The sequence below is a fragment of the Mustelus asterias genome, unplaced genomic scaffold, assembly GCF_964213995.1.
Source record: "Mustelus asterias unplaced genomic scaffold, sMusAst1.hap1.1 HAP1_SCAFFOLD_130, whole genome shotgun sequence".
Lineage (NCBI taxonomy): Eukaryota > Metazoa > Chordata > Chondrichthyes > Carcharhiniformes > Triakidae > Mustelus > Mustelus asterias.
This window is the reverse complement of record NW_027590164.1, coordinates 3,111-28,587: the sequence shown is the minus strand read 5'-3', so window position 1 is coordinate 28,587 and position 25,477 is coordinate 3,111. Positions and strand designations below refer to the sequence as shown.

The following is a 25,477-nucleotide window of genomic DNA, read 5'->3' as shown; positions in this document are numbered from 1 at the left end:
GTGTTCCCCAACAGGAAGAGAACAGTCTTGCCTGGTGATTGTCGAGCGGTGTTCATTCAGCCGTTGTCGTAGCGTCTGCATGGTTTCCCCAATGTACTATGCCTCGGGGCATCCTTTCCTGCAGCGTATCAGGTAGACAATGTTGGCCGAGTTGCAAGAGTAGGTACCGTGTACCAGGTAGATGGTGTTCTCACGTGAGATGATGGCATCCGTGTCGATGATCCGGCACGTCTTGCAGAGGTTGCTGTGGCAGGGTTGTGTGGTGTCGTGGTCACTGTTCTCCTGAAGGCTGGTTAGTTTGCTGCGGACAATGGTCTGTTGGAGGTTGTGCGGTTGTTTGAAGGCGAGAAGTGGGGGTGTGGGGATGGTCTTGACGAGATGTTCGTCTTCATCAATGACATGTCATTGATCAGAACTGAATCCAGACAGAGGAGAGGGAGGGAGGGAGAAAACTGGGAATGGAGGAAAAGAATGTTGGAGATGGTGAGATAGGTTTGGATTTCAGCCCAGGGAGGAGGGTGAGTGTGTGGGATGGGGATTTACAGATTTGGGGGAACAAGCGGAAAAAATGTTCCAGAGAAACTAGAATTGTCTGTTCAGAATTTCTATCCTGGACTGACAGTAGTTTTGTTCTCTTCTTTTGCAGGATATTTGATGGGGAAGATTTACAGACTGGAAACTCAAATCAAATTTCATACGAATATTTTACAATCATTCGATTTATCAGCACCTAAACTCAATTAGCCTTTGAATGTGGAAGGAAAAATGTTTGTTCTGCCTGTGGGAAAAGATTTCAAACATCAGTGTGACTGGAGAAGCATCGAGACACATGCACACACTGGAGTGAGACTGTTCCAGTGAACTGACTGTGGAAAGAGCTTTACCCAGTTACGCAGCCTGAAAAACATCACACCATTCACTGTCAGGTGAAACCGTACACGTGTTCTGTGTGGACGAGGATTTAACAGATCATCCAACCTGGAGAGACACAAAGACACCAGCACCATGGAGAAACAGTGGAAATGTGAAGACTGTGGAAAAGTGTGTAAAACCCCATCTCAGCTGGAAATTCATCGACGCAGTCACACTGGGGAGAGACCATTCATCTGCTGTATGTGTGGTAAAGGATTCGCTCAGTCATTTAGCCTGGTGTCACACCAGCGAGTTCACACTGAGGACAGACCGTTGAAATGCTCTGACTGTGGGAATAGTTTTAAGAGTTCTGAGGGTTTAATTCACCATCAACGGGTTCACACTGGCGAGAGACCATTCAATTGCTCTCAATGTGGGAAGAACTTCAGGCAAGTATCTCACCTCACTGAACACCTACGTGTTCACACTGGGGAGAAACCCTTCACCTGCTCCATGTGTGGGAAGGGATTCACTTGTGCTTCCCACCTCACTGAACACAAGCGTGTTCACACTGGGGAGAGACCATTCAGCTGCTCTCAGTGTGGGAAACATTTCAGGCAGTATTCCACCCTCACTGAACACAAGCGTGTTCACACTGGGGAGAGACCGTTTCTTTGCTCCTTTTGTGGGAAAGGATTTGTTAAATCATCCCATCTTCTTCGACACCAGCACATCCACACTGGAGAGAGACCATTCACCTGCGCTGAGTGTGGGAAGAGATTCACTACGACATCTCACCTCAGTGAACACCAGAGTCTTCACACTGGGGAGAAACCTTTCACCTGCTCCCTATGTGGCAAGGGATTCACATGTTTATCCTACCTCAGAAGACACAAAATTGTTCACTCCGATGAGAGACCCTGTAAGTGTTCTGACTGTGGGAAGAGGTTTAAAAGCAGAAATGAACTGATGAAACACCAGCCTCTTCACACAGGGGAGAGGCCGTTTGCTTGCTCTGTGTGTGGGAAGGGATTCACTCAGTCATCACAGCTCAGCAACCATCAGCTTGTTCACACTGATAAGAGACAGTTTAAATGCTCTGACTGTGGAAAGAGCTTTAAAAGTGCAGGGAATCTGCAGAGACACCAAACCACTCCCACTGAGAGAGGCTGTTCAGCTGCTCTTCATCTGGGAACTGATTCACTACTTCATCCCAAATCACTGGACACCTGCGGGTTCACACTGGTGGGAGGCCATTCATCTGATTTGAGTGTGGGAAGGGATTCACTGTCATCCAGCCTGCTAAAACACCAGTGCACTCCCACTGAGGGAGCATGTTCACCTGCTCCATGTGTGACAAGGGATTCAATCAGTTAAGCAGCTTTATTTCACATCAACTTGTTCAGACCGAAAAATACATGGTTTTGATGTTCTGATTGTGACGAGATTTAAAAGTGTAATGGATCTGCTGCAACACAAGCACAACACTGAGCAGAGGCTGTTTACCTGCTCCATGTGTGGGAAGGGATTCACTCAGTCATTGTATCTCAGTAAACATCAACTTGTTCACATTGAGAAGAGACTGTTTAAATGGTTGGACTGTGAGAAGAGGTTTAAAAGCTCCCTCCCTAACAGCACCGTGTACCTGTACCACAGGGATTGCAGTGATTGAAGAAGGCAGCTCACCACCACCTTCACAAGAGTAATGAGGAAGGGGCAATAAATGCTGGCCTGAGCATTTGAAAAATGGATAGAAGTCATCGGTGATTTTTCACTCGGTTATTAAGAAGCAACGGTTTAGATATGATACATAAAAGACATAAAACCTGTAATAGGTAAGATCCCGGATGAAGGAAATACTGATCTCCGCTGATCGCTGGAGGTGATATTCTCCTCGGAATGGGATGTGGACAGAGATGCCCACATCCTGTAAATTAATATGAAATAAGTAATCTGCTGAGACACCAACCCACAGATACTGGAGAGGCCTTTCACCTGCAGTGTGCGAGAGAAGCAATTTATTCTCATTCACCCTGCAGACACACCAGTGAGATAATAAGTGATTCCAGGGTTTGGATTCTGCTTTAATCACATCCAGGACTCAACTGTGTTCATTCTGATATTTGGAGGTTTTTTTTCAGTTGAGGTTAATAATCCCTGGAACTGGGCTGGAGTTTAATAATCTGTATATAATTAAATCAGCTTTGTGACAAGCTCAGTGTCGGAGTCCTTGATTTCACTAAGAGGAGACTGATTGACGTCCTGTTACTGACTGTTCCATTGTTGGGTCTTTTCCCCTTAATGGAAGATTTATATTTATAATAGCGCCTTTCACAACTTCAGGATGTCCCAAAGTGCTTTTACAGCCAATGAAGTTCTTTGAAGTGTAATCAATGCCTTAGTGTAGGAAATGCAGTCCCCAAATTGTGCACAGCAAGATCCCACACACATGTGATTGTGAGCAGAGAATCTGTTCAGTGATGATTGTTGAGGGATAAATATTAAGCAATAAACTTCTCCGCTCTTTGGAATAACATCCTGGGAAATTTTACACCCAACTAAGAGGGCAGATGGGGCCATGGTTGAAGGTCTCATCTGATTTTCAGGGATGGGTAATAGAATCCTTTACCACAGTCCTCATATTTCCACGATTTCTCCAATGTGGCTGTGTCAGTGGTTTTCCAGATGGGATGGATAATTGAATCCTTTACCAAAATCCTCACATTTCCATGGTGTCTTCATACAGCCAGAGCTCTTGTGTCTCTCCAGGTTGGACAGTCAGCGCCGTTCACATACAGAATAGGTTTACTATCGAGTCCCCCGCTGTCAATGGAACAATGTTTTTTTTCAGGTTGTGAAACTAATCAAAACTCACTTCACTGCAACACCCAGGTGTGTATCTCGGTGCTTTTTCTAATCACACTGATGTTTGGAAGGTTTTTCCACAGATTGAATCTGGAAAATGAAGTTTTTCTCCATCCTAAGGCTGATGATATTCAGATCCTGATGAATAATATGAGGGTATCAGATCTTGATGTGATGTTTGATTTGAATTTCCTGTATGCAAATGTTCTCCTTTTAATAAATTCCGTAAAAGGAATTTTAAAATGTAACCAGTGTCAGTCCAGCATTAAGATGCAGAACAGACAATTCTAGCTTCTCTGGAACATGTTTCTGTCTGTTGTTCCCCCAAATCTGTAAATACCCATCCCACACACACTCCCTCCTCCCTGGGCTGAAATTAAAATAAAGTGATGGATAATTATTTCTGTATGCTTTTAACAAATTTGGTATAGAATGATGTCCAAAGAGATGGATCAGCATAAGCTCATTTAATAATAGAGCTTGATGGCCGAATGGCCTACTCTGGCTCCTATTTCCTATTTCCCATGATCTTGTGTTCTCAAGTGTTATATATCAACTTATTAATTGTCACGAGTGTTGCCTGCATCTCCATTATTTTTTACCATTTACCTATGTGAACTGCTGGTGTGTATCAAATGGAATGTGTACTGTACTTTCATTGCACTATTGGAGTTTTACAATGTTTATGCCATTGTGGGATATCTTCTGAGAAAGGTGATGAATTGAAAGTAACAAGTACAAGGAAAGATTTACAACATACAAGCTGTCAACGGCAGGAACAAATCAATCCTTGCATTGTGTTGGCTGCTGGCTGCGGAATATAATTGGGACATACACACTGGGCAGTGCTGTACAGTGTAATAGGGGCACACATACTGGGCAGTGCTGTACAGTGTAATAGGGGCACACATACTGGGCAGTGCTGTACAGTGTAATAGGGGCACACATACTGGGCAGTGCTGTACAGTGTAATAGGGGCACACATACTGGGCAGTGCTAAAGGGACTTTAACTTTGCAAATATTGACTGGAAAAGCTATAGTTCGAGTACTTTAGATGGGTCAGTTTTTGTCCAATGTGTGCAGGAGGGTTTCCTGACACAGTATGTGGATAGGCCAACAAGAGGCAAGGCCGCATTGGATTTGGTACTGGGTAATGAACCAGACCAGGTGTTAGATTTGGAGGTAGGGGAGCACTTTGGTGATAGTGACCACAATTTGGTTATGTTTACTTTAGAGATGGAAAGGAATAGGTATATACTGAAGGGCAAATATTATAGTTGGGGGAAAGGAAATTATGATGCGATTAGGTGAGATTTAGGATGCATAGGTTGGGGAAGGAAACTGCAGGGGATGGGCACAATTGAAATGTGGAGCTTGTTCAAGGAACAGCTACTGGGTTTCCCTGATAAGTATGTACCTGTCAGGCAGGGAGGAAGTGGTCGAGTGAGGGAACCGTGGTTTACTAAAGAAGTTGAATCTCTTGTGAAGAGGAAGAAGGAGACTTATATAAAGATGAGACGTGAAGGCTCAGTTAGGGTGCTTGAGAGTTACAAGTTAGCCAGGAAGGACCTAAAGAGAGAGTTAAGAAGAGCCAGGAGGGAACATGAGAGGTCTTTGGCAGGTAGGATCAAGGAAAACCCTAAAGCTTTCTATAGGTATGTCAGGAATAAAAGAATGACTAGGGTAAGATTAGGGCCAGTCAAGGACGGTAGTGGGAAGTTGTGCGTGGAGCATGAAGAGATAGGAGAGGCGCTAAATGAATATTTTTCGTCAGTATTCACGCAGGAAAAAGACAATGTTGTCGAGGAGAATACTGAGATACAGGCTATTGGACTAGATGGGATTGAGGTTAATAAGGAGGAGGTGTTAGCAATTCTGGACAGTGTGAAAATAGATAAGTCCCCTGGGCCGGATGGGATTCATCCCAGGATTCTCTGGGAGGCTAGGGAGGAGATTGCAGAGCCTTTGCCTTTGACCTTTATGTCGTCATTGACTACAGGAATAGTGCCAGAAGACTGGAGGATAGCAAATGTTGTCCCCTTGTTCAAGAAGGGGAGTAGAGACAACCCTGGCAATTATAGACCAGTGAGCCTTACTTCTGTTGTGGGCGAAGTTTTGGAAAGGATTATAAGAGATAGGATTTATAATCATCTGGAATGGAATAATTTGATTAGGGATAGTCAACACGGTTTTATGAAGGGTAGGTCGTGCCTCACAAACCTTATTGAGTTTTTTGAGAAGGTGACCAAAGAGGTGGATGAGGGTAAAGCAGTTGATGTGGTGTATATGGATTTCAGTAATGCGTTTGATAAGGTTCCCCACGGTAAGCTATTGCAGAAGATACGGAGGCATGAGATTGAGGGTGATTTAGCGGTTTGGATCAGGAATTGGCTAGCTGTAAGAAGGTAGAGGGTGGTGGTTGATGGGAAATGTTCATCCTGGAGTTCAGTTACTAGTGGTGTACCACAAGGATCTGTTTTGGGGCCACTGCTGTTTGTCATTTTTATAAATGACCTGGATGAGGGCGCAGAAGGATGGGTTAGTAAATTTGTGGATGACACTAAAGTTGGTGGAGCTGTGGAGTGCAGAAGGTTGTTGCAGGTTACAGAGGGACATAGATAAGCTGCAGTACTGGGCTGAGAGGAGGCAAATGGAGTTCAATGCGGAAAAGTGTGAGGTGATTCGCTTTTGAAGGAGTAACAGGATTACAGAGTACTGGGCTAATGGTAAGATACTTGGTAGTGTGGATGAGCAGAGAGATCTCGGTGTCCATGTGCATAGATCCCTGAAAGTTGGCACCCAGGTTGATAGGGTTGTTAAGAAGGCGTACGGAGTGTTAGCTTTTATTGGTAGAGGGATTGAGTTTCGGAGCCAGGAGGTCATGTTGCAGCTGTACAAAACTCTGGACCAGCCGCACTTGGAGTATTGCGTACAGTTCTGGTCACCGCATTATAGGAAGGATGTGGAAGCATTGGAAAGGGTGCAGAGGAGATTTACTAGGATGTTGCCTGGTATGGTGGGAAGGTCTTATGAGGAAAGGCTGAGGGACTTGAGGTTGTTTTCGTTAGAAGGTTAAGAGGTGACTTAATAGAGGCTTACAAGATGATCAGAGGATTAGATAGGGTGGATAGAGAGAGACTTTTTCCTCAGATGGTGATAGCTAACACGAGGGGACATAGCTTTAAATTGAGTTGTGATAGATATAGGACAGATATCAGAGGTAGGTTCTTCACTCAGAGAGTAGTAAGGGCGTGGAATGCCCTGCCTGCAGCAGTAGTGGACTCGCCAACATTAAGGACATTTAAATGGTCATTGGATAAACATATGGATGATATTGGAATAGTGTAGGTTAGAGGGGCTTTAGATTGGTTTCACTGGTCGGCACAACATCGAGGGCTGAAGGGCCTGTACTGCGCTGTAATGTTCTATGTTCTCTGTGCAGGTACGGTGGATTGGCCATGCTAAATTGCCCTTTGGTGTTTGGAGAGGGGGGGGAGGGGTGGTGGCTAGCAAGGTGAATGCATGGGGTTGTGGGGATGGGGCCTGGTGCAGACTTGATGGGCCAAATGGCCTCCTTCTGCACTGTCGGGATTTTACGATTCTCGTGGAACAGACCTTGTATCCAGAACTGACTGCGTGGAGATTTTCTTAGAGCAGCCAAACAAGAGGAAAGGTTTCCTGCTGCTGTGCTGAGAATCCAGATTGCACTAAACACGCCCACGCCCCCCGACATTGACCTCTCCTGGATACCTCACACTGCCTGGCGAGTGATTGACAGCAGCTTGGGGCCAATAGGGAGAGAGGGCGGGGCTGGAGGACCGATCGGGAGCGGCTGGTCCTCCAAGCAATTAGAGTGAATGAGGGGGCGGGGCTTGGCTGTGAGTGAAGCATGCGCAGTCCAGTTAATGGCGACGGAGACAAGATTTTTTTCTTTGGATCTGCCATCCGTAACGGAGAGAATGGCGAGACGAAGGGAACCACGGATCAGGTGAGTGACTGGATACGTTCCGTAAACACGTTACACAAACCGCAAATGCGGAAAAATATCCCATCGTTTCCCGTGAACCGTTGCCCCCTCCCTGCAGCAGGGGCCGCAGCTTTCTCACAGAGCTGGGTTCAGCGGCCGCTATCTTTATCGGGGCATTAACAGCAGAGCGCATGCGCGGCCTCATCTTTGTTCGGGGCAGTAGCAGCAGAATGTGTCCATCGCCGCCACCTTTGTTGGGGGCAACAATTTTGATTATCTCCAAGTGAGAATCTCCATCAACCTGCTTCACTCTGTCACTTCCAGTTTCTTACTGATGAGGCAGAACAATGATATATATCCAGGGCAGTCACCATTATTTGGATTTATATTGTGCATGAATAGAATTAAACTTTTAAAGACATTTCAGAGAAAGGTTATGAAATAACAATTGACATTGAGCCACATGACGAGATATTAGGTTTTAAGGAGAATTTTAACTGAGAAAAATAAGGTGGCGAATCAGAGAGGTTTAAGGAGGAAATTCCAGAGCTTCTGAAATAGGCAAAATCAGTAATGATGGAACGATTAAAATCAGGAATGCTCAAGTGGTCAAAATTAGATGAGTGCTGAGATCTCAGAGGGTGTGGGCCTGGAGGAGATTACAGAGATTGGGATGATTGCAACCATGGAGGAAAACAAGGATAAGACATTTACAATCTTGGTGCATCTTAAAATGAAGCATTGTATTTCAGTGAGCATTTGTTTGTAGATCAGCATTTGTCAATATATGTGCCATGGGTGGCACAGTGGTTCGCACTGCCACCTCACAGCGTCAGGCACCTGGGTTCGATTCCCGGCTTGGGTCACTGTCTGCGTGGAGCTTGCATGTTCTCCCCGTGCCTGCGTGGGTTTCCTCCGAGTGCTCCGGTTTCCTCCCACAGTCTCAAAGACATGCTGGTTAGCTGCATTGATCCGAACAGGTGCCGGAGTGTGGCGACTAGGGGAATTTCACAGTAACTCCATTGTAGTGTTGATGAAAGCCTACTTATGACGAATAAATAAACTTTAGCTTTAACTTTAGTATTTAAATGGGGGACATTTCTGCTTATCGAACCTAGGATTTCAGACAAGTTCGGATGCTATGTAGCTTGGAGGGGAACTTGCAGGTGATGGTGTCCACATACTCTTGCTGCCCTGGTCCATCCAGGTGGTGGAGGTTGAGGGCTTAGGAGATTGTGGTTCAGTTCTAGGTCGAGAGAATGCCTCCCATTTGCCCCTGTCTCTTGCTACTTTCCCTCTGTTTTTCTCTCTGTCTCTCTTGTAACATAGGTTTCTCTGGCCCAGGGTGCTACATCATTCAATATGATGATGACATGTGGTTGAAAGGCAGAGCAGCCTCGACAGGCTGAATGGCCTCCTCCTGCTCCTATTTCTTGTGTTCTTGCAGAGGCCAGAACCTTGTGTAGACTCAGACCAGAGGCAGGCTTTCTTCCCTGAAGGACATTAGTGACCATTTCACTTCTGACAAAGGATCAAACAGGTTTCATAGTCACTTTTTCCTTGTGCCAGCCCCATAAATGACCAGATTAATTCAGCTCAATTTCACAACCTGCCTTTTGTGAGTTCTTTCTCATCCCCTTTTTTCTGTTTAAAATCAATTTCAGATCATCTGAAGTGGAGGATTTCCAATCAGAAAACTCAAACCAAACATCCCATCAGGATCAGATGGAGTCACCCAATTTATTGTCAGCTGAATATTTGTGAATTTTGAACATGGAAGGAAAAAGCACCGTTCACAGTGGGGAGAAATGCTGGGAATGTGGGGAGGGATTCATTTCCCCACCTGAACTGGAAACACATTGGCCCAGACACACCGGGGAGAGGTCATTCACTTGCTCCAAGTGTGGGAAGGGATTCTCTCGCTCATCCAGCCTGCTGCAACACCAGCGAGTTCACACTGGAGAGAGACCTTTCAATTGTTCCAACTGTGGGAAGGGATTCGCTCAGTCAGGCAACCTGCTGAGACACCAGCGAGTTCACACTGGGAAGAGACCATTCACTTGCTCAGAGTGTGGGAAAGGATTCGCTCGGTCCTCTGACTTGATGGCGCAACAGCGAGTTCACACTGACGAGAGACCATTTAAATGTCCAGACTGTGCAAAGTGCTATAAAAGTTCCCGGGACCTGATACTCCATCAACGTGCTCACAGTGACGAGAGGCCATTCAGATGCTCTCATTGTGGGACTGGGTTCAAACAATCATCTCAACTCACTGAGCACCAGTGTAGTCACACCGGGGAGAGGACATTCACCTGCTCTGTGTGTGGGAATGGGTTCAGTCGGTCATCTAACCTGCGGATACACCAGAGAATTCACACTGGGGAGAGACCTTTCACCTGTTCTGAGTGTGGGAAGGGATTCACTCAGTTATCCACTCTGCTGAATCACCAGAGTGTTCACAATGAGAAGAGACCATTTCAATGTCCAGACTGCAGGAAGTGCGACAAAAGTTCCCGGCAACTGCTCCACCATCAACGAGTTCACACTGAGGAGAGACCTTTTATATGCCCAGACTTGTGAGAAGTGTTTTAAAAGTTCCAGGGAACTGATGCGCCATCGACGTGTCCACACCGACGAGAAACCATTCAGGTGCTCTCACTGTGACGCTGGGTTCAAGACATCATCTGATCTCACTGTACATCAGCGAGTTCACACTGGGGAGAAACCATTCACCTGCTCCCAGTGTGGGAAGGGATTCACTCAGTCATCCCCCCTGCTGACACACCAGCGAGTTCATAGGTAACTAAGGTGATTAGATTTTAGTGTTAATAAGGTCAGGACTGATCCATGTTCATTGGGGTCTGTTTCTGTTCATGTTGGTAAACTTCAAACCAAAAGAGAAAATGCTGGAAAATCTCAGCAGGTCTGGCAGCATCTTTAAAGAGAGAAAAGAGCTGACGTTTCAAGTCCAGATGACCCTTTGTCAAAGCTTAGTTGGTAAACTTCAACCCAGTTACATGGGCTAATACTCTGGATAAAAGTTAAATAAGTCAACATTGTGTTCGCACATTATGTTGAATCTTTTAACACCTCAAACATTAGTTAGTTCCTTCTGAAGGTCTCTTTCTCGCCCATCTCCTCCATTCTCACCTCCAACAAGTGTGAGGAGTTCATGAAGCTTCTTTGTTACTAAGATTGAGATAATTCGATCAGCTGCCGCTGCTGTATCCCTCCCTTCCACGCACCTACTGGGACAAACCATGTCTAAAGTTCCCTCTTGACCAAGCCCAGAACAGACATCTTTCTCCAGTTTCTCTCCTATCTCCCCTCGTGCCCGCTCCATGTTTATCTTGTCCATGAGACCCACCCCGTTCTCCATCGACCCTATTCTCACTAAATTGCTGATCATCCAACTTCCCCACATTTGGTGATATTGTTAATGGTTCTCTCTTTTCCCTGGTACTGTCCCCCTCACTTTTGAATCCTCTGAAATCACCCACCCTGAAAAAAACACTCAATCCCAGTCTTTGCCAACTATTGCCCCATCTCCAATCTCCCTTTCCTCTCCAAAGCCCCTGAACTCGGTGAGCCCCAAGGATCTATCCTTGGCCCCTCCTATTTCTCATCCACATGCTGCCACTGAATGACATCATCCAAAAGCACCGTGTTAGTTTTCCCATCTACACTGACAACACCCAGCTCTACCCATCCCTCTCCATTCCTCCACTGTTACTAAATTATCAAACTGCTTATCCCACATTCAGTACTGGATGAACAGAAATTTCCTCCAATTAAAAATTGGGAAGACCAAAGTCATTGTCTTCAGTCACCGTTACAAATTCTGTTCCCGAACTGCCAAGTCCATCCCTCTCCCTGGGAGCTGTCTGAAGCTGAATCACACTCTTCACAATCTCCATGTCAGATTTGACCCCAAGATGAGTTTCTGACCACATATCCACACCATCACTAATACCAGATATTTCAATCCCCGTAACGTCACCTGACCCCACCCCAGCTCATCTGCTGTAGCTCCTTACCCAGCAGCCCAGTGTGGAGGCACTGCGCCAGTCCCATTGGCCTGAGCCAACTGAGCATGTGTGGTGCTGGCAGGTGATCTGCATATTTAAAGGGACACTGTCCCTCTATGCAGTTGTCATTTGAACAGGACAGAAGTATTGTGAGAGAGACTCATTTCAACAAAGAAGAGAGCTGGATTTAGGGGAATAAAAATGTAAAGTTATAAAACTGTCCACCCTGAATTTGTCCTTTTTTCTTTACAGTAATTACTGATATAAATGGTTAAATGGACAGGAAGCTCAGACTAGACATCACATCAATCTAACCGAGTCACTCGATTCAGGACTGAATATCATTGGCATCATGGAAGGTGAGAGCAGCAGTCACAGCGAAGACAAACTGTACACGTGTTCCACATGTGGATCTGGATTCAACCAATCGACTGTTATGGGAAGGCACAAGTGTAACCGAAACAGGGAGAGTCCGTGTGGACAATGTGGGAATACTGGGAATGGATTCCATTATCCCTCTGATCAGGAAACTAATCGATTTGGTCACACTGGGGAGAGTCCATGTGGGCAATGTGGGGATACCAGGAAGGGATTCTGTTATCCCTCTGATCAGGAAATTCATCAATGCAGTCACACTGGGGAGAGTCCATTCACCTGCCCCCTGTGCGAAAAGGGATTCACTCGATTTTCAAACATGTTGCGACACCAGCAGGTTCACACCGGGGAGAAACCTTTCACCTGCATCCCACCTGCTGACACACCAGCGAGTTCACACCGGGGAGAGACCGTTGACCTGCTGGGTGTGTGGAAAGAGATTCACTGAGTCATCGGCCCTGCTGAGACACAAGCGAGTTCACACCGGGGAGAGACCATTCCCCTGCTGTGTGTGTGGGAAGGGATTTGCTGAATCATCAATCCTGCTGCGACACCAGCAAGTTCACACCGGGGAGAGGCCATTCAGCTGCTCAGTGTGTGGGAAGGGATTCACTCAATCATCCAACCTTGTGAGACACCAGCGGGTTCACAAGCAACTGCACTGTTCTGATTCTGCAGCTATTACTGCTGTTAATCAGATTCGGGGGTGAACCTTGTTCATTATAAAACAGGGGAGTCTTGATGCTGTTGCTGATAACCACAGCAACTGGGCTGCAGTTGGAAGAATTTTCATTTATATAGTGCCTTTCACAACCTCAGGGTACCTCGATGCGCAGACAGAAATGTGATGCTGATCAGAGGTGATCTGTTTTTAGTGAGGTTGGCTGAGAGCGAAATATATAATAAATTTATAATAGAATTTTACACTAAGTTTGAAAACAATGTTACTCAATCTGAAACAGGAGTCTTAAATCCTAACAGAAGTAACCGTGAAGTTATGAGGACGCAACTGGATTGTGGTGGATTAGGAAAATACCGAAAAGCAGTGGATCCGTTGTCAACAAATGTATTCCCACAAACAAAGCTGATAAAAGACTGAGTCAATCTCTTCCCACACACACAACCACCATCATCTAGAAGGACAAGGACAGCAGACAGATGGGAACACCACCTGCTGGAAATTCCCCTCCTAGCCACACACCTTCCTAACTTGGAAATACATCACCGTTCCTTCATTGTCACTGGATCAAAATCCTGTAATTCCCTCCCTAACAGCACTATGGGTGTACCTATAACACATGGACTGAAGGAAGGCAGCTTACCACCACCTTCTCAGTAAATTTATGCAAAAGTCTGAAAACATGTACCAAACGACTCAAGAACAACTTCTTCCTTACTGTCATGTTTGAATGGTCCTATCATATATTAAGCTGATCTTTCTCTTCACCCTACCTGTACCTGCACCCTATCCTTTCCTTCTCCCCATGTACTCCATGAAAGGTATGCTTTGTCTGTATAGCGTGCAAGAAACAATACTTTTCAGTGGATCCCAATACATTTGACAATAAATCAAATCAAAATTGAATGCACATGCTGCTTGGCCTTTTGGCTAAGATCAAGTGCCAAGGGCTCGGATTTCGCAAGGAGCTATCGAGTTTCGATGGGGATTGTGGATTGAAGAAGCAGGCGTCAGACGACCGGCAGACGACCGTCTACAACACTTGAGCTCTGCTGCTACTGGTGGATCTTTATGCTGGTTTCAAGCCTCTGGCTTGGACCTAACGCCGGTACAGCAAGACTCAGTGTTATCGAGCTATGGCTGCAGCTGCTCTGAAAGCTACAGGCCAAAGGCAGCCCAACACCATCCGGGTGAAGGCTTCGGGAGGAGGCTCGCCTGTGGGCCGCGACTACCTCGTGAAGAAGGTATTGTTCGAGTGCTGCGGATTCCAAGCAGCAGACGTCTACGGTGTGGCTGAGTACAGCAAGCCGCCGCACGTGGATGTCAGCTTCAGGAGCCTGTCAGGATGCCTCAAGCTCCTGACAGCGGTGAAGGAGAAAGGCAAAGAGGGGCCCCTCTCTATCCTGACGGCGGAGCCCCTGTTCACCATGCCGTCCCAGCGGAACCGGGTTATCACATTTCATATGTATAACCACTTCGTCCCTGCGGCTGATGTGCTGACGTTCCTCTCCAGGTACGTGGAGGTGAAGGGAGAGAGCGTGGACGTCATGGACCAGTATGGAATATGGACCTGTAATAGGCAAGTGAGAGTCACCCTGAAGACCGACCCCAAGGGAGGCCTTCTGCACCCGACCTCCAATTTTACCATCGGAGGGAATCGAGGCTTCCTGTACTACAGGGGCCAGCCACGACTGTGCCGCAACTGTGGCAAAACCGGCCATTTTGCCGCGAGCTGCACCGTCACGGTATGCAGAAACTGCCTGAAGGAGGGGCACTCGACCGACGAGTGCAAAGAAAGCAAAAGTTGCAACCTGTGTGGGGAGACTGGCCATGTATACAGAGTCTGCCCCAAGCGGAAGGTCACGTACGCCCAGATCACCGGAGGCGGAGCGAGGAAGGCGAGTGCTCCTGCCGCCTCAGGGAACAAGAAGCCCACCGCAAAAGATCCTGGCACGGAGAAAGCTTCTGAAGCAAAGGTGGACCCCCGAGTGCAGCAGGATGATGACACATCCACACCACCACCAGCAGAGGGCGCAGAGGACATGGAGCAGGAGAACGGAGATCCCGAGGGCCCCTGGCAGGTGGTAAAGAAAAAGAAAAGAACCCAGAAAAGGAAATCCTGCGCAGCTAGGGTCTCCAGTGGCGACGTCTCCTCAGACGAGGAAAAGAAAGCGGGCAACCGATAAAGCCTCAAACGGCGCATTAGGAAAGCGGCACGGGAACCACAATGGACTCGGACCAACGGCCACAAAGCAGCCGGGGACCATCCAGCCGACGGATGCAGCAGTGCGGCCGAGGCCCCCGAAGCCCCGGACAGCAGGAACGAGGACACCGACAACGCCCAAGGCGGAGACCGGGCCGCAAGCCCAGCACCAACCGAGGGCTACACGACACCGACCATGTCACCCAGTCGTGGTCGGGGCCCTGACGCAGGGTCGGACTGCTACCTCAGCCCTGCAGCCCTGCAGAATTTCGTCAGCGCCACAGGAATGCAGCACCTGGAGGAGGCTGACTGAAGGACACGTAAGAACTGACAAACCTCTTAAACATTAAAATGTCTTTAAAGTTTGCATCCTTAAATGTTTGCAGTGTTAAAGACAGCCTGAGATGTGCGGCCAGCTTGTCCTACCTGGCCAAGGTCAAGGCCGACCTGCTGTTCCTGCAGGAGTGTGGAATACCACACCTCAGCAACTACAGGCGCTGGTCGAGTGTGTGGTCCCACGGACCGTCCATCTGGTCAGGTGGGAACGACTGCCGTTCATCCGGCCTAGGCATTCTGCTGCGGGGGGGGCAACTTCACCATCTCCGAAGTTAAGGACGTGGTGGGAGGACGCCTCCTCGTAGCAGATGTCACGTACAAAAACTGCCCTCTCAGGCTGATCAATGTGTATGCCCCTGCCGTCAAGACCGAGCGGCTGGCACTCTTCGAACAGCTGCCACTGCTACTCACCACCTCCAGGCCAATCATACTGGGTGGGGACTTTAACTGCATCATTGACAAGGCCGGCCGGTCCAACAGGGCCGAGAGTAAACTGGACGCTACATCCAGAGCCCTGCTGGAAACAGTCAAAGATGCCAAGCTGCTCGACGTCTTCAGCAAACCAGCAGACGGAGGGCAGCGTAGATACACGTGGTCGCGGCCAGACGGGTCTGTCCGCTCCAGGATCGACTTCATGTTTGCATCCCGCGCGCTCACGGTCAGGTCCACCGACGTCAAGCCGGTGTTCTTCTCTGACCACTGCCTCCTGCTGGCAGACTGTCAGCTGGAGGAAAACCAGAAAGTGGGCAGGGGGTCCTGGAAGCTTAATGTAGAACTGTTGACCCCAGAGAACCTCGAGGAACTCAAGAGGGTTTACCACGGTTGGAGAACCGTGAAACCCTTCTTTGAGTCTCCATCGCTCTGGTGGGAAACCATCAAGGGCAACATCAAGAGGTTCTTCATCCGAAAAGGGGTTCAGAAGGCCAGGGAGAGACGGGGGGAAATGTCCCGACTCCAGAAAAGCATGCAGGAGCTACTCCAACTGCAGTCGATGGGGGTGGATGTCAAGGAGGACCTCCGGGAGGTGAAGAGCCAGCAAGCCTCGCTCTTTGCCTCGGAGGCCTCCAAGGTTATCTTCCGGTCCAGGGTCCGCTCCGTGGAGCAGGACGAAACGTGCTCGCGCTTCTTCTTCCAGAAGGTGCACAGAGAATCCTCTGTGATCACAAGCCTGAAGGAAGAAGATGGCTCTGTAGGGTCATCGCAGTCTGACATTCTGAGGATCTGCAAATCCTTCTATGCCGGACTGTATGACCTGAAGCCAACAGACAGCACGGCCTCCCAGTCTTTCCTGTCGTCCATCACGCAAGTCATGGACGACGGCGAGCGGGAGAGCCTGGACAGACCGGTAGCTCTGGATGAGCTGACAAAGGGCATCGAGTCCCTTCAGAAGGGTAAAACTCCCGGTAGCGACGGCTTACCGGCTGAGTTTTACTCGGCGTTGTGGGACTTGACGGGCCCGGACCTCCTGGAAGTATACGAGAGTATGCTTCTGGAAGGCAGCATGTCAGAATCCATGAGGAAAGGCATCATTACCCTCATCTACAAGCAGAAGGGGGAATGGGAAGAAATTAGAAATTGGAGACCTATTTCACTATTGAATGTGGATTACAAGATTCTGGCCAAGGTCATCGCCAACCGGGTCAAGTCTGCTCTGGGGTCAGTGATCCATCCTGATCAAACCTGTGCTGTACCCGGCAGGAAGATCTCTGATAGCCTCGCGCTACTCAGGGATACGATCGCCGAACGTGCAGGACAGGCAGGTGGACACCTGCCTCATCAGTCTAGACCAGGAGAAGGCGTTTGACAGAATATCGCACAGCTACATGATGGATGTGCTCTCCAAAATGGGCTTTGGGGAGGGAATCCGCATTTGGATCCAACTGCTCTACACAGACATCAGTAGCGCAGTTTCAATCAATGGGTGGGAATCAGATATGTTTCAAATCAGGTCTGGAGTCAGGCAGGGCTGCCCTCTCTCCTCCGTCCTTTTTGTGTGTTGCATTGAACCCTTTGCCGAGGCCCTCAGAAGCGACCCAGGCATCAAAGGGGTTACAATCCCAGGCAGCGGAGGGACGCAAGTTAAAGCCTCCCTCTACATGGATGACGTGGCTGTTTTCTGCTCGGACCCCTCGTCTGTTCGCAGGCTTCTTCGAGTCTGTGAGCAGTTCGAGCTGGCCTCGGGGGCCAAAGTCAACCAGGGTAAGAGTGAGGCCATGTTCTTTGGGAACTGGCCTGACACATCCTTTACCCCCTTCACCGTTAGGGCAGACTACCTCAAGGTGCTGGGGATATGGTTCGGAGCAGCAGGGGCATGCGCCAAAAACTGGGAGGAGCGCATCGCCAAAGCCAGACAAAAATTGGGATTGTGGGAGCAACGCTCCCTCTCCATCACTGGGAAGAACCTTGTGATCCAATGCGAGGTTCTGTCCGTGTTGTTGTACGTGGCGCAGGTGTGGCCTCTCCCCAAGTCCTGCGCAACAGCAGTGACCCGGGCCATCTTTAAGTTCATCTGGAGATCAAAGATGGATCGTGTCCGGAGGGAGGCGATGCACAAATCTCCAGAGAATGAAGGGAAAAACGTTCCCAACGCCACCCTCATCCTGATGGCCACCTTTGTGTGCAGCTGCATCAAGCTGTGTGTAGATCCTCGGTACAGTAACAGCAAGTGCTACTATTTTTTGAGGTTCTACCTGTCCCAAGTGTTGCGGAGGATGGGTCTGGCCACATTGCCGCGGAACGCTCCAAGTAGTTGGACCGTACCGCAGCACCTGTCCTTCGTGGAGAAATTCTTCCGGAAACACACCTTTGACCACATGGCTATCAAGCAGTGGTCAGCACGTAATGTCCTTGAGGCCCTGAGAGAAAAGGAGATGGCAGATCCTGTCGGATGGTTCCCTGAGCGGACTGTCAATGTCATTTGGCAGAATGCCTCATCACCAGAACTCACAAACAAGCACCAAGACCTGGCTTGGCTGGTGGTGAGAAGGGCACTCCCCGTCAGATCCTTTATGCACGCCCGGGGTCTCAACCTCACCGCACTCTGCTCTCGAAGCGGCTGCGGGGGTGATGAGACGGTCGCACACCTCCTTGTGGAATGTGCCTTTGCAAAGAAGGTCTGGAGTGAGGTGCAGTGGTATTTGTCGCGGTTCGTCCCGGGCAGCTCGGTGACGCAGGACTCTGTGCTCTACGGGCTGTTTCCGGGGACGCACACCGAGACAAATATCAACTGCTGCTGGAGGGTCATCAACTCGGTGGAGGACGTGCTTTGGTGCGCCCGAAACTTGCTGATCTTCCAGCTGAAAGAATTGTCCTCGACCGAGTGTTGCAGACTGGCACATTCCAAGGTCCAGGACTCTGTGCTCAGGGACGCGCTCAAGCTTGGGGCAGCCGCCGCCAAGGCACAATGGGGAAAGGCCACCGTGTAAAGCGTCTCAACCGAGGCAGACCGAGGGCCGGGTAACTGGTATGGAGGGGAGATCCTATGAGGAGAGGCTGAGGGATTTGGGATTGTTTTCGCTGGAAAGGCGGCGGCTAAGAGGGGATCTTATTGAAACATATAAGATGATTAGAGGTTTAGATAGGGTGGATAGTGATAGCCTTTTTCCTCTGATGGAGAAATCCAGCACGAGGGGGCATGGCTTTAAATTGAGGGGGGGTAGTTATAGAACCGATGTCAGGGATAGGTTCTTTACCCAGAGGGTGGTGAGGGATTGGAATGCCCTGCCAGCATCAGTAGTAAATGCGCCTAGTTTGGGGGCGTTTAAGAGATCCGTAGATAGGTTCATGGACGAAAAGAAATTGGTTTAGGTTGGAGGGTCACAGTTTTTTTTTAACTGGTCGGTGCAACATCGTGGGCCGAAGGGCCTGTTCTGCGCTGTAATGTTCTATGTTCTATGTTCTAACTGCAGAATACCCTCGGCCTGCGTAACTGTGTGCCAACCTGATAAATAACGGCACACAGTAAACTCTGATGTATGTACATAGTTTTAAGTAATGAAATGTAATGAATGTAATGTTTTGTCAATAAGCACTGTATTGTACTGTAAAAATGATTCTTTTTTGCACTGTTTATGACTTTTGGATCTGTCATTTTGCAATGTTTTATTGGAGAGTTTTTTTTGTGAATAAAGTATATTTTTGAAATAAAAAAAAGAGTGTTTGTAATCTCTGTCTCACTGTCTCGGTAATGGGGGCAATTTCCAGCGTTTTCCGTTTTATGTCAACCAGAGAATGTGTAAGAATTGTCACACCCGAAACAGATGTCTCTTACTCAGGACACACCAGCTCGGGTCTGGTTGGGGGGGCGGGGGGGGGGGGGCGGTGGGTAACGTTCACAATTTTGTGTTTATGTCTGGTGCGAATAATACTTTGGATTGAACGGAGAAGTTTTTTAAACTGAGGAGAGTAACTGCATTTGGGCGCTGACTTTAAACAACATTAACAAGCCCGGGCTGCTGGAGAAACATTTTGGGATTTGTGAGCAGTCAGTTCCGGCTGGTTTGAAGTGAAATCCTGTCGGTGCTGCGGCAAATCTGAACTCAAACCAGACAAACTGGAACCGCTGGGTTAGAGATTCCGGGTGTTGGGATGTGGGAGCTGGGGGAGGGGGAGATGGCGGGAAAACTCTGAGCCTGAGTTTCGAGCGGGATGTGAGCGGGATAAAGGGAAGGAATGACAGTTAATGTGGGAGTCAGGGACAATAGCAGAAGGTGGGAAGCTCTGGAAAGGAGCAATGGGGGTAAAGGCCATCAAAGAATGCTTCTTTAAATGAAGATAAAAGCAAAACACTGCGGATGCTGGAATCTTAAACAGAAAATGCTGGAAAATCAAAGCAGGTCTGACAGCATCTGTGGAGAGAGAATGGAGTTCATGCTTCCAGTCTGGATGATCACAGATGCGATCAGACCTGCTGAAGTTTTCCAGCACTTTCTGTTTTTGATGAACTGAAGGTTCAGCAGGGAAAGAAGCAGCGAACTGAACACACTGAACCCAGGGGGAGGGGGTGACCCAGGATAAGCTCAGTGAGGTTCTGCAATGTCCATCAACACATCCACATTGAGACCTTCGAGCGCCAAGGGGGAGGGGAAGGAGAGACTATTTGGGACACAGCAGGAGGTCACCCCTCCCCCCACTCTGGGCTTCCACATCCCTCCCACACCTGGACAGGGTTGGCTCAAGGTGCAGGAAGCTGCAAGCTGAGAGGCTGAGCTGTGAACTGGGCCAGGTTGGGGATTTGAGTGACAGTCCTGGGGCTATTTCAGGACAGGAACTGCCACAGATTCCCCCTTTTTCCTGGGACGTTTCAGTGGAGCTGTGTTGGTGAGTGTTTGTAATCTCTGTCTCACTGTCTCGGTAATGGGGGTGGGTTGTAGATTGCTGTGAGTGTTAGACTAAATAACCTCTCCTCATGCTGCCAGTTCCAGTCTGCAGACTCCATTTCTCAGTCCAGTTTGCTGCTCTGTCTCTGTCTCTCTGTACTTTGCTGCAGTGCTCCACATTCTGAGCAACATCCAGCCCATTGTTATCACCCGAAATTTGCGGCAAACTCCCTTCACTGTGGCACAGTGGTTAGCACTGCTGCCTCACTGAGTCTGGGTTCGATTCCAGCGGTGGGTGACTGTCTCTCTGGAGTTTGCACAGTAAGAAGTCTCAGAACACCAGGTTAAAGTCCAATAAGTTTATTTGGAATCAAAGCAAATTACTGCGGATGCTGGAATTTGAAACTATGTTCTGTGGAACATCGTTTCCTCACTTGTTCCTGTGCAGCAGTAAATCCTCATCCTGAACACTTTCCCTCCTCCCTGTCCTGCAACCAACTCCCACACTGACCAACCAGCTCATATTTCAATGGATTGTGCCGTGTTTGACTCCACTGTGCCAGGCTGCATGGTGTATGGGCGCTGTTTCACCCATAAGATGGATGTGTGCAGCACCCTCTTCCAACTGTTCTGGCTGCCAACCAGCCCGTGCCCACCCACACAGTTCCAACAGCACCGCACACAATACTGCTCACCTGCTCCGACAGACTCATGAAGGATGTCCTTTCATTTTCTCTGAGAGAGTTGGTCAGCCTGGCAAACCCAGTGTGAAATATCTTCACAAATCTTTTCTCCCACTCTCTATTCTGGATGGGTTCAGTTCTCTTTTGTACAGAGTGAAAATAAAATCAATTATTTTCTCTCCTGGTCACTGCAGGGAGCTGCAGCTTTTTACTGGGGGTGTTGGGGCCTCCAGCGGGTGATTGTGAATCCTCCCCGCCCACCTCCCAGGGTTTCCTTCCTTCCCAGAGATCAGAGTCCTCATTGATTTGAGGCCAAAGTGTAACCTCTTATTTATTGTCCCCCTCCCCCATCCTCTGATGTGAACCATCCTCCAGTGGCTGAGCCAGGATGGGGCCGTTAACCTGGGCCTGTTCCCAGGAGGGAGGGAGGGAGAAGCCCCGCAGCTGCAAACCAGGGAGCTGACAATGATTCTGAAGGGTTTGCGGATCCACAAAGTGTTTCCAAATCCTCCCAGCCACCGCCTAACGCTGACTCCGCTTCTCCGGGACAAACAAGCACCAAGTACAGCAATGACACTGCGCATGCTCCACATCACAATGCCCCGGGACTGATTGACGGCAACTCCGGACCAATAGGAAGAGGGGAGCGGGGCTGGAGGTCCGAGCGGGAGCGGCTGGTCCTCCAACCAATCGGAGTGAATGAGGGGCGGGACCTGAGGCATGCGCAATGCGGGGAATGGCGACAGACGGTTTAGAAAATTGAACAACACCAACTATCTCCCTCTGTTAAGACCCGGGAATGAAGCCCAGCAGGACCCGGGAATGAAGCCCAGCAGGACCCGAGGACCCATCAGCCCACAGCTCCAACAGTTTGCTGAGGACCACTTCCCTGGGAATTGTGCTTTTTCAGAGTTCATCCCACACTTCTGTTTTCTGATTTCCAGCTGTTTCTGAGTTTTAACTGTATCCTCTATTGTGAACACCGAGGCAAAATACTTGTTCAATTCATCTCCCAGCTCCTCATTTTTCATCATCAATTCCTGGACTCACTTTCTATTAGACAGTTAAGAAATGAGGTCGAGCAAGTGACTGAAGTGTCAGTCAGGGAGCACTATTGGGAGCACCAATAGTTTCAAAATAGTTCAGGAAAAAGATAGGACAGGTCCACAGGTCAAGGCCCTAAACTGGAGCAGGGCCACTTTTATGTGCATTAGGCAGAATCGAGCAGATGTCGATTAGGTGAGTTTGTTTGAAGGGAAAGGAATGACTGGGAAATAGGAGGTTTTAAAAAAGTGTGATATCAAGAATCCAGGGTCAGTATATTCCTGTTAAGATGCAGGGAAAGAATGGTGAATTTAGGGATCTCTGGCAGACAAGGGACATTGAGGCTCTGGTCAGGTAAAAGAAGGAAGCATACATTGGGTTTCGGCAATCGGGGACAAGTGAATCACTCTGACGATAAAAAGTGTAAGAAAATACTGAAGAGGGAAATCAGGAGGACAGAAAGAGGGTATGATATGGATCTGGCAGGTAAGATTAAAGAAAATTCCAAGAGGTTCTATAGCTATATTAAGAGTAAAAGGGTGGCTAGAGAGAGAATAGATCCCCTTAAAAATCAGTATGGCCATCTGTGTGTGGAGCCGCAGGAGATGGGTGAGATTTTTAATGAATACTTCTCCTCTGTGTTTACTGCGGAGAGCACCATGGGTGCTAAAGAAATAAGGGAAACAAGTGGTGATGTCTTGGGCACACGCATGTTACTTGGGAGGAGGTATCTGCAGCCTTATAAAAGCAAATTACTGCGGATGCTGGAATCTGAAACCAAGAGAGAAAATGCTGGAAAATTTCAGCAGGTCTGGCAGCATCTGTAAGGAGAGAAAAGAGCTGATGTTTCTTGTCTCGATGACCCTTTGTCAAAGCTCTGAAACATCAGTTCTTTTCTCTCCATGCAGATGCTGCCAGACCTGCTGAGAATGGGGAGAGAGTGTGTGGGATGGAGATTTACAGCTTTTGGGGAATGAGAGAGGAAAGAATGTTCCATAGAAATTGTCTGTTCTGAATTTCTATCCTGTACTGACACTGATGACTTTTGTAAACTCATTTTACAGGATATTGAAAGAGGAATCACAGGCCGAAATCTCAGACGTCACGTCTCGATCTGACAGAGTCATATCCCTTGGGACCTCAATATCATCGGACTTTGAATCCAGAAGGAGAAATGATTGTGCAGCCTGTCGATTTGAAAAGATTTGAAATGTCTGTGTGAGTGAAAAAGCATCAACACACTGCCACACTTGAGTGAGTGTGTTCCAATGCACTGACTAAAGAGCTTTAACCAGTTACACAGTCTGAATAAATATCACACCATTCACAGCGGGGAGAGACTGTAATCTTGTTCTGTGTGTGGACGAAGTTTCAACTAATTGTTCACCCAAGAGAGAGGTAAGGACACCTGCACCATGGAGAAACCATGGAAATGTGTGGACTGTGGGAAGAGATACAGAGCCCCATCTCTGCTGGAAGCTCATCGGCGCAGCCACACTGGGGAGAGACCATTCACCTGCTCTCAGTGTGAGAAGGGATTCATTCAGTTATCTACCCTGCGGACACACGAGCGAGTTCACACTGGGGAGAAGCCATTCACCTGCTCTCAGTGTGGGGAGGGATTCACTTGTTCATCCAACCTGCGGACACACCAGCGAGTTCACACTGGAGAGAGGCCATTCACCTGCTCTCAGTGTGGGAAGGGATTCACTTGTTTATCCACCCTGCGGACACACCAGCGAGTTCACACTGGGGAGAGGCCATTCACCTGCTCTCAGTGTGGGAAGGGATTCACTTGTTCATCCAACCTGCGGACACACCAGCGAGTTCACACTGGGGAGAGGCCGTTCACCTGCTCTCAATGTGGGAAGGGATTCACTTGTTTATCCACCCTGCGGACACACCAGCAAGTTCACACTGGGGAGAGACCATTCACCTGCTCTCAGTGTGGGAAGGGATTCACTTGTTTATCCACCCTGCGGACACACCAGCGAGTTCACACTGGGGAGAGGCCATTCACCTGCTCTCAGTGTGGGAAGGGATTCACTTGTTCATCCAACCTGCGGACACACCAGCGAGTTCACACTGGGGAGAGGCCGTTCACCTGCTCTCAATGTGGGAAGGGATTCACTTGTTTATCCACCCTGCGGACACACCAGCAAGTTCACACTGGGGAGAGACCATTCACCTGCTCTCAGTGTGGGAAGGGATTCACTCGGTTATCCAACCTGCAGACACACCAGCGAGTTCACACTGGGGAGAAACCATTCACCTGCTCTCAGTGTGGGAAGGGATTCACTTGGTTATCCAACTTGCAGGCACACCAGCGAGTTCACACTGGGGAGAGACCGTTCACCTGCTCTCAGTGTGGGAAGGGATTCACTCAGTTATCCCACCTGCAGAGACACCAGCAAGTTCACACTGGGGAGAGACCGTTCACCTGCTCTCAGTGTGGGAAGGGATTCACTCGGTTATTCCACCTGCAGGCACACCAGCGAGTTCACACTGGGGAGAGACCATTCACCTGCTCTCAGTGTGGGGAGGGATTCACTCAGTCATCCAGCCTGCGGGCACACCAGCGAGTTCACACTGGGGAGAGGCCGTTTACCTGCTCTCAGTGTGGGAAGGGATTCAGAGTTTCATCCCGGCTGCTGAGACACCAGCGAGTTCACGAGTGATTCCAGGGGTTGGATTCTGCTGTTATTGTTTCTGCTCTCAGTTGCATCCAGGATTGCATTTTGTTCATTCTCACAGTTGGTCAATGGGAAGGGTCAGAGGGTTTCTTTGTGCTGGACTGGCTGGTCTCAGCCTCCAGTGGGCTGATGCTCTTTGAGTCTTTTTGCAAATACCTGGTTTCAAATGTCACAAGGATCACAGAGTGACAGGGTGTTAGGAGGTTTCGAGATATTTAGAGGAAAACAGAGGTTGGCATTGCAAAGGTACATTTCTGAATGGAGGGCTGTGACAAGTGACATTCCTCAGGGATCAGTGCTGGGACTTTTGCTGTTTGTAATATATATATAAATGATTTGGAGGAAAATGTAACTGGTTTGATTGGTCAGTTTGCGGATGACACAAAGGTTGGTGGAATTGCGGATAGCGATGGGGACCGGCGGAGGATACAGC

General features: G+C 48.6%; 3 protein-coding genes across 3 annotated transcripts; all 3 read left to right on the top strand.

Annotated features, from left to right (window-relative positions):
- The first annotated feature begins 985 nt into the window (after nucleotides 1-985).
- LOC144484879 (uncharacterized) lies at nucleotides 986-3,057 on the top strand. Its single transcript, XM_078203239.1, has one exon. It carries the CDS (start codon nucleotides 1,006-1,008, stop codon nucleotides 2,227-2,229), a length of 1,224 nt encoding a protein of 407 aa, XP_078059365.1. The 5' UTR covers nucleotides 986-1,005; the 3' UTR covers nucleotides 2,230-3,057.
- Nucleotides 2,312-12,798, top strand: LOC144484866 (uncharacterized). Its single transcript, XM_078203228.1, is given in 5 exon segments — nucleotides 2,312-2,394; nucleotides 9,554-10,259; nucleotides 10,261-10,484; nucleotides 12,344-12,399; nucleotides 12,455-12,798. Coding segments are annotated over 5 exon segments (1,413 nt in total).
- A 2,196-nt stretch (nucleotides 12,799-14,994) lies between these two features.
- Nucleotides 14,995-25,029, top strand: LOC144484865 (uncharacterized). Its single transcript, XM_078203227.1, has 4 exons — nucleotides 14,995-15,182; nucleotides 15,357-15,503; nucleotides 15,643-15,887; nucleotides 23,744-25,029. The coding sequence occupies exons 1-4, from the start codon at nucleotides 14,995-14,997 to the stop codon at nucleotides 25,027-25,029; spliced, it is 1,866 nt and encodes a 621-aa protein (XP_078059353.1).
- The last annotated feature ends 448 nt before the right edge of the window (nucleotides 25,030-25,477 follow it).